The 8,925-nt window shown below is 46.6% G+C and overlaps 1 protein-coding gene across 2 annotated transcripts; it reads right to left on the bottom strand.

Annotated features, from left to right (window-relative positions):
• Nucleotides 1-3,479: 3,479 nt before the first annotated feature.
• sp7 (Sp7 transcription factor) lies at nt 3,480-7,963 on the bottom strand. 2 transcript variants are annotated; one of them, XM_042090886.1, is made up of 2 exons: nt 7,862-7,963; nt 3,480-5,865 (listed from the first exon to the last, which is right to left on the bottom strand). In XM_042090886.1, exons 1-2 carry the CDS (start codon nt 7,880-7,882, stop codon nt 4,516-4,518), a joined length of 1,371 nt encoding a protein of 456 aa, XP_041946820.1. In that variant the 5' UTR covers nt 7,883-7,963; the 3' UTR covers nt 3,480-4,515. The 2 variants fall into 2 exon arrangements, with proteins under 2 accessions (XP_041946820.1, XP_041946821.1); XM_042090887.1 differs by lacking the exon at nt 7,862-7,963 and adding an exon at nt 7,686-7,707.
• Nucleotides 7,964-8,925: the final 962 nt, after the last annotated feature.

The following is an 8,925-nucleotide window of genomic DNA, read 5'->3' as shown; positions in this document are numbered from 1 at the left end:
GGCCTGATGGAGGCACAATAGATTTAATTGGGGGCAATGATGATCAATCTTTCTCACCTTTGTGAAAACTTAATGTTCTCTTTCCTCCTCTTGCACTATCAGGGATTAATCTGACCCTAATGCTGACCCCTTGCATCTTGTTTTGGTTCACAGAGGTCAGCCCTGTTCTTGTCCAGTAGTCTTAAGGCCTTATCTTGTTTTGTTTTTTAGCTATTGTTGTAGTTGGTTGGCCCTCAGGGTTGATCAGTCACCCCCACCCGAACCCCTTCCTCTTCCCTGAAAGAGGGTTCAGGGACACCTGTGGACACCTGTGCCTTTGTCCTTCTTTAAAGGATGCCCCCTCCTTCACCCAAGGGCTTGGGGGAGTGTGAGATTGAGAGGAAACCAAGGCAAGCCTTTGTCAGAACAGACACTAGCTTCCCCACATATTCACAAGCTGTGGAGTTGTCAGGGGCGCATATAGATCCAAAGACCTATGTCACATTCCACAATTTGCTTATTTTTACGTTTGTGTTATTTACAATTACCCAAAGGGTACCCAGAGGGAAAAGAAATGAGTAGGTTGGGAGTGTTTTTTTTTTTTGCAACGTACCTAATTTTTTTTTAAACTTACCTACAGACAGTCTCAAACAGTGAGAAGTAAAATACCATGTCCAGCAGCCACTTTTTTCCCCTTCGGATTCAGGGAATGTTCTCGGAATGGCCAGTGTGAAAGGGAGGAGGACACATGTGGAACTCTTTGTCCAAAGTCTCTCTTCTCTCCTTTTTTTCAGTGTGCTACTAAATATATTTATCTTTTTTTTTCACTGCCTTACTAGAAGTGACTCTCAAATCCTGCCAGTTTCTTTTATTTCTGTCCTAAACGGAGGGGAAGAAATGTAATAAGGCAAGGTCACCACTGCTACTGGTGTGTATAAAAAGTAAAGAAAGAAAAAAACAGCAGCTGTCCGAGCCGCTGACCATCCCCTACTCCCCGCTCTCCCCTCCTCGGCCCCTCTTCCTTGACACACCCCGCTCCGTTTCCCCATCTCGCTCTTTTATGTTGTGGACTTGGACCGCGTGCCCACTTCAGACCACCATAAACATGTCAGAGCCTGATGACAGAGTCCGCCCTGAGATGTTTTATATAAATTGAGCTCAACTACAGCTCATTAGATCCACTAAATTGGAACCATGCAGCTGCAGGGAAGTGCGGAGCGTTGAGCAAGACGGGGGGGGGGGGGGATCTGTCACTGAGGGGCTCGAGTGGTGGGTTGGGAGGTGGAGGCAAGGGGTGGGAGGGTGGTGGTAGCAGTGGTGGTGGTGGTGGTGGTGGTGGCCATGGGGGTGGGGGGGTGGGGGTTTAGGAGGACAGGTCTCGCTCCCGGGGACCCCACCCTTTCCTCTTTGGGTGTCACCCTACAACCATAACTAACTTTTATTGTGCCAATTAAAATGGAAATAGCATCGGTCCCAGGCCACGCCTGCTCGTGGGGCTCTAAAGTGCCAGGCGTGAGGTGGGTCCTGTGGTGCGAAGGGACCTGTGGAACATCTGACCGGATTTATAAGAACACACCAAACATCACACGCATAAACAGGACAGAACACCCGGACAGCACAACGTGGAGACAAATCCGGAGGTTTCCGCACAGACATCTCAATATTGTGTTGCATTACAAACATACAGTAACATGGCCTAAATGAAATCAATGCAAACTAAGAGAAAAGCCTCACCAGACATTTTCTTATGCTCTTAAAAAAGACACCAAAGAGACAGGTTTATCGCTGAGCTGGAACATTTCTCAAAATCTCCAATTGCTGAGGATAGACCAGATAGACCTCCACCATATACTTTAAGTAAATATACGATACAATGAAGAAGTCATGATTTTATGTAAGCAATTTAGCTTCAGTCCTTTTCATGCTTGGAGCTGATTTTGTAACTCTTACTCAAGCGAGCCCACTGACCAAAACCTGCAGATTGTCCCATTCACCTCCCTATTTAGTTTTAATTGAAATCTTTTGTCAGGCCATAGCCCCAGGTACAATCCAATAAACAATGCAATTACCTCCCCCCACCCCTCCTCCACCTCCTCCTCCACCACCACCACCACCACCCCCCAACCTCAAACTTTGCAGGAGCTTCGGTAGGAGTAAATGACCCTCTCAGACAGTGGAGAGGCGTAATTGCCTCAAGCGTAACTACAGTGGTGCACTGAAAGGGATCATTGTGTCCAGGAGAGTTCATCTGAGTGAACTGCTTTGTTTGTGCCGCAAAAACTAATTAAGGTATTTGGTCAGCCATGGGGCAGGCAGACAGAATGTAGGAGATACAGCAACAAAAAGGAAGAAGAGGAGGAGGAAGAGGAAGAGGAGGAGGGGGTACTACAGAAGGAAATAGACAGCATGGGGGTCTTACAGTTCTCAGGCACTGTGCTGGAATTCAAGCATGGGTCGGGCTATTTGAGACTGGAAAATACGCAATTAAAATAAAATAATGGCTTCAAAAACGTTTAGTTTATGCACAGAAATGTTTCTTGCTTTAAGCCTAGGGACCATGAGGGGAGGGCAAGGAAAAGAGAGAGGCTGAGACAGAGAGAGAGAGACAGAGAGAGAGACAGAGAGAGAGAGAGAGAGAGAGAGAGAGACAGAGAGAGAGACAGAGACAGAGAGAGAGAGAGAGAGAGAGAGAGAGAGAGAGAGAAGCCGGAAAGACAGAGGGTGTTTGGGTGCACACCCGTGGCCCTGTGTTTGTTTGTGTCAGGCGGCCGGATTGATGTGGAGTGTTAATATTTGTGCTGGGCTGCAGTTTGCTCCTGACGGAAGTGTGCTTGGTGTGCCGTGGGCATCACTCCCCCGGAGCTGTGCTGACATTACTGGGGGCAGCGGAAAAATGAATTAACCAACATGTTTACTTTATTCAACGCCACTTTTGACATGATAGGACACTTAGCAATCATCTCATTACTGCACACAGCACAGGCCACACATCATGGGGGAAACCTGGTGGAGTTCAGTGGCACACTGAAACTGTACAATATAAATGAATTTTATGTTCAGAATGTTCCTTTCACACACTCCAGTGCACAGTGGACTTCTCAAACCAGGAACAAAGAAGTCACAGTAACCCATATTTTCTCACTGCTGTTAGAGTTAACAAACTAACCCAAGTTACCTTGTTACTCTCAGGACTGGAGCTAAATAATTGTCTTTATTTAGTTTTCTGGCCTTTTGTGTTATAGTGTGCTATTGTTATGCTACCTACAATATCCTGAATGTATTATTTTGATAACATTATTTTGATAAAACAAGTTTTTCATGTGCATTTGATTGAGTAATTTGCTCTGAGAGACAGACTACTAAATAATATCCTTACTGGTAGAGTATGTACAACTTTGGATAGATAACTCTGCCTACCTACCATCATTTCTGTTAATACCTTTCCCATTATATGCTCATCAAAAACTAGTCACAGATACGTCAAAAATAAATATGACGAAAATTTATTGGCAAAAACAAGTCATCATTGTCACTGTATTTACAGTCCTGAAGGCAAGGCACTTTCTACTTCAACAAAAAAAACACAGGCAAGTTAACAGGTTAAGGTGGGGTGCATGTAAAATTAACTTTAAAAGCAGACTGAAAAGACAGGAGAGAATCAAAAATGGACACCACCACCACTTAGCAATCAATATTTTAAACAATCAATAAATAGAAAGATAAAAATAAAAGAAAACCATTAATTTATTTTCCTAACTGGCCAGCTGCAGACCTTCAGCCACTGAGCAATGCTTTTGAAATGCAATACTATCCTCTCATAATTTAAGACATAATTTATATTTCTTAAAAAAGTTAAAAGGAAATTAAATTAAACTGAGAATAAGAGAAAAAATAAAACATTTGTAAAGAACAATAACTGCACATTATCAGCAACTGTTCAGTCACTCAGATGAGCATGATCAATTATGCTAATCTGTTAACAGCTTGGTCCTTCATAATGAAAATATGCTGAATATATTACACAAAAACATACTATTGTAAATCTGTATTTTCACAAAAGACTATTTCAGTGAAAATGCCAAAATACCTGCGTGATATGTTATTATTCAATATCACCAAATTTGCCATTTTTAATGTCTTTATAAGAGGCACTCCCAGTGATTTAGTGGTACATGCTAGTGTGTGTATGTTTGTGTGTGTGTGTGTATACATTTGTGTGTGTCTGTGTGCGTGTGTGGTGTTTTCTTAACATCCAGCAGCTTTGCAATGTTAAAGTCTCTTGGCTTTTTTACAAGTTGCTGGCTTCCATCTGTCCCATTTCTTGTTGCTGGCTCACAGCACCAGAGAGAGAGAGAGAGAGAGAGAGAGGGAGAGGGAGTGAAAGAAATAAAATTTATTTCTGAACATATAAATGTCTTTTCTGGTCTCTCCCGTCCTTCACAGAGAAAAAAAAATAAACCCACACCTCAGCACCACCACTTAGCACCAATAGAAGCACCAGCAGACCTAACTGAGAGTCAGTCAGGTCAAGCGGAATCAGATCTCCAGCAGACCACTGCTCGTCTCTACGCCATTGGCCGCGTTGCTTTTCTCCTCGCCGTTGGTGGCGGCGTCTGGGACCGTTCCCCCGGGCCCGGGGGCGGGGGCGTTGCTGTTGGGGTCAGCGGTTTCCTCCACCCTGGGGTCTGCCTCCCCCCCTTCTCCACCGGCTCCCTTGCCCTGCAGACTGGCCTCTGCGTGGGTCTTCTGGTGCTTGCTGAGGTGGTCGCTGCGCGTGAAGCGCTTGTTGCACAGCAGGCACGTGAACTTCTTCTCGCGCGTGTGCGTGCGCACGTGCCGCTCCAGCTCGTCGGAGCGCGTGAAGCGCTTGCCGCAGAAGAGCCAGTTGCAGACGAACGGGCGCTCGCCCGTGTGCCAGCGCAGGTGTGCCTTCAGGTGCGAGGCCTTGCCGTACACCTTGCCGCAGCCCGGGATGTGGCAGCTGTGCACGGGCTTCTTGCGCAGCGAGGCGGCCGACGCACCCAGGCGCTCCAGCTCCTGGCAGTTGGGGCAGTCGCACGACGACCGACCCGTGGTGCTGCCGCCTCCGCCACCGTACCCTCCAGAGCCCCGGCTGGGCTTGAGGCCCATGGGGTTCTCCATGATCCCCGCGCTGGCCACGGGCTTGGGCTTGTACATGTCCTGGGGCAGCATGTGCTGAGAGGAGGGCAGCAGGTGTGTGGAGGAGCTGAGGCCCACTGAGGAGTACTGCGCCGGGTTGAGGGAGGTGAAATCGGAGCTGTAGCTGGGCAGCTGCCCCGGGCTCAGCGAGGTCTGTGGCGGCACGGGCTGCAGCGAGGCCTGCAGGCCGTCCTGCTGCGCCTGCGCCGGGCTCAGCCAGTTGGAGTTGGGGTGCACGTCCCACCAGGACGAGGTGGCGTTGGACGGCGCCGTGGTGATGCCCGGGTGGATGCCTGCCTTGTACCACGAGCCGTACGGGTGGGTCATGTCCAGAGAGGTGTAGACACTAGTCAGGCAGTCCGCAGTGGCGTGGGCTTTGGTCACCAGAAGCGAGGGGTCCTGCGACCCGGACGACGTCTGGAAGGAGTGGGAGAAGGGGTTGTACTCGGAGCCGTAGCCCCCCGTCGGGGGTGGCGGGCTGCCTGTGGGGGTCAGGAGTCCCCCTCCAGCGCCGAAGGAGGCGGTGTAGGAGTCCGGCAGGCCATCGTTGCTGCGGCCATTCTTGGGCGCTTGGAGGTCCGTGGTCATGGTGTAGGGCTTCTTTCCTGGCACTGTGTTTCCTGCTTTGCCGGGCGTGGCGGAGTCTCTCACTGGGCTTGTGCTTCCAAATTTATTGCAGGTGGCAGTTAGCATAGCCAGAGGGCTGGAGCCATAACGTGCTTCCTCCTGAGGGGCGAGACAAGCTCACTTAAACCAACAGCAGCATATATTACAACTCACACATACATTCTCAGATTCAGATTAGGTTTTTACTTTAAAACATTGAACAGTGCAAAGCGTTGGGGTTGTGAGCCCTTAGTTTTGACTTAGTTTCTAAGTCAACAGTTGACACTAATTAAGGTTGCTTGTTTTTGTTCCCCTTCCTAAAGGGGCTCCCGTCCCTGATAAACAATCAGAGTCTGATCTGTGGTTGTTGGTTTGTTGGAAGAAGAACGTTGAGACACTGAGGGTAATGTTTTCCCATGTGTGGTTTGATGAAAATACCCATGAAAACAACGGAGAACTTTCATCCTCTGGGCAAAAGCTGAAACAAATGAGACAAATCATGCTTTTCTTCTTGGTAATTAGGTTTTACAGGTTTCTGATTTATTTACTAAACCCACTTTCATACTGGGACAACCCAACAATCCAACAACACAACATAGCCCTCAAGCACTCAGTATCTCTTCACAGTTGTCAGGCCCCATGCATATTTCTTCACAAGCACATGCAATGCATTTCAAAATGACACAGATCCTGTTGGACATGTTTGGCTCTGTCAGTCACCATGGTGTTTTTATTGCACTAGCATATGTTCAACAATGGAGTATTGTTGATGTTCAGTCAAAGTGTTTCCACTAATGCTCACCTTATTGCATCTACAACTATTTTTTCATTATTGTGCTGTCAGCCATCAAGGGCTTTGACCCCCATTGTACAAAGAAGTGGCCAGTACTGTGTGCTGTACGTTCTGTAACATTCTACAAACTATGTGTACATGTATGTGATGTCATGGTTTCACCTGTACACATTAAGGCCTACAACTTTTGGCTATGATGTGCATCCATGGATCACCTTTCTTTAAATTGGATGAATAGTCCAACATGAGCAAAAGTGAAACTTCTGAAGTCTTAAAACCCTTCTACTTATCCAACACGTGCACAACTGAGGTCTTAGCACCTAAAGTGATCAAGAAAACGTCCCCCTCTAAACACTTTACGCATGGAAATACTGTGAGTAGTCTACAGTTTAATACAATCTTGATCTTTCTGGCCAGAGATTGACTGTCAGGCAACGTGATTCCGGAGACCCCGGGATTTAACGCAGATCATAAGCGCCTGCAGTTAACTTGGCGTAGGCTATCCTATTGCTTTAGCTCCTGTTTCCAGGTTAATTGCGCTCCATTACAGGGATAACCGTTGGTCTTTAGCTTATCCTTAATGCCTGCGTTCGGAGGCTTTCCCGCAAGTGTTTTATTTCCTATGGTTCGTTTTTGATGATGTATGGAAATTTCATGCTGCAGGCTAATTGCAGGGTCGGCATTACGTAGTCCATGTCCATCAGTGCATATCTGTTTTCATACGCCAGCAACTTATGGCCACAGCAGATTTTAAAATACACCTTCTGATCAACTCTGTCTTTAATCACTCATTAACCCAATAACCCAGACTGCACTGTAGTGACCTCCAGGTTCGTGAAATACAAAAGAGCCTAAACTGGATGCATTTGGTTACAGGTTTGGCATGGTATAACAATAAATCATCTCTTCGCGGCGCATTCTTATGGTCCGAAAGTCCAAACGCGTTCCGGTGGTCGCATAGAGCACGGCGATTTACATGACGTTATACAGAGCTCTAATATTGCCTCACCTCACGCCCCCCAAGTCATTCTCTGATGCAGTGCGTGAAGTGCTACACTAACGCTTACTACTCAACATGGTTGTCGCATCAAAATCTGCCAATGAATAAGTTAATCAAACTTTCATTACACTCACTTGGAAACTCTACCTCATTCAGGCGATCCGCGTAGTTTGACGGTCTCGGGGAGACTTGCCCATATTTGCTTCTTATGAATGAGTTGCATAATTACAAAACAGTAGCCTGTACCAGTGAGGTAGCGTGTTACCCTTAATATGGACACGCGTTGTCAAACAGCTGGATACATATAAAGATGGTTTCCATACCTCCAGAATCGATGCGGCCATCCCTGAGAAACAAATCCCAAGAGTCTTGACTCTACAAGGAGGGGGTCTCGGCTCGCGCAGTCCCGGGACAGTGTGGAGTAACTTCGGCACGAGCGCAGAGTCTTCTACAGGGAGACAGAGGTCCCGCCTCCTAATTACAGGGTCCGGACCCTTTGAAGAGCCGCCAAGAGGCAATAAAGGGAAAAAGAGGAGAAAATATACAGAAAGGGTAACACGGTGGGCAAAGGGGCAAATCGGGGAGACATCGCTTAAACATTAAGGTTGCCACGCTTTGTAGCGTTAAATGAATATGGTTCGGCATTGACATTAGATGAAAGTTTGTGGGCCCATACGGATGAATAGCAGCTGAACAGTAGTCATTTACATGTTGTCACTGGTGAATGGCCTATTATCTTCTGGTGGCGAACATGCACCGGAGATAGCTACTTGACCTCGCTGTATATTTCATCTTACTGCATTGCATTCTGCTCTGTGTTGATATCTACTTCCACAGGGCACCGCAACGCACTTCCCGTTTTTGCCCTGGGTGTGACTGAGGTATATGAGGCAGGCATTGTCATTTTGTGTCTTATACAGGTGAGCGATGGTAAATGCTGTGCCTCAATGAAAAACGCAGCAGTGGAATTATTCCTTGTTTTTCACTCAGTATTAGCCTACGTCAAAGACAACAACCTAGGCTAATAGCAATAATAACGCTACAAGTTCATTATTTCCGTTTCAAATGAGCCAGTGTCACAAAACCAGATGTAACAGCCAGATAATTTGGGTCTTGTTGCTCGTACAACAACCGTGAATTGTTTTAACTGAGAGAGGAAGAGGGGAAAATAAATCCACATGTATAAATCAAGAAATTAAGCTGCTCGAGTCTGTGGTTACTGTTTTAGATTTTATTGTTTGGTTTTCAAACCTCATTCTGTTTTCAATATTTTAAAACGCATTTACTGCTTTTGTAGGCATACGATGAGGGTTAAATGATTCAGCGTCCCGGAGAAAGGATGCAGAAAAAGGGCACCGTGAAATAAAAATAAAGAAATGATTATCAT

Source organism: Alosa sapidissima, chromosome 4 (genome assembly GCF_018492685.1).
Source record: "Alosa sapidissima isolate fAloSap1 chromosome 4, fAloSap1.pri, whole genome shotgun sequence".
NCBI lineage: Eukaryota > Metazoa > Chordata > Actinopteri > Clupeiformes > Clupeidae > Alosa > Alosa sapidissima.
The sequence above is the reverse complement of the archived record's forward strand: the minus strand, read 5'-3'. Positions and strand labels throughout refer to the sequence as shown.

What these genes read in the sequence shown, in the direction of transcription:
- sp7 (XM_042090886.1), bottom strand. Translation starts at nt 7,882, where the DNA reads ATGGCCGCATCGATTCTGGAG. An exon ending in TGGCCGCATCGATTCTGGAG is followed by an intron (nt 5,866 to 7,861) that starts GTATGGAAACCA and finishes CTCGCCCCTCAG; the next exon opens with GAGGAAGCACGTTATGGCTC.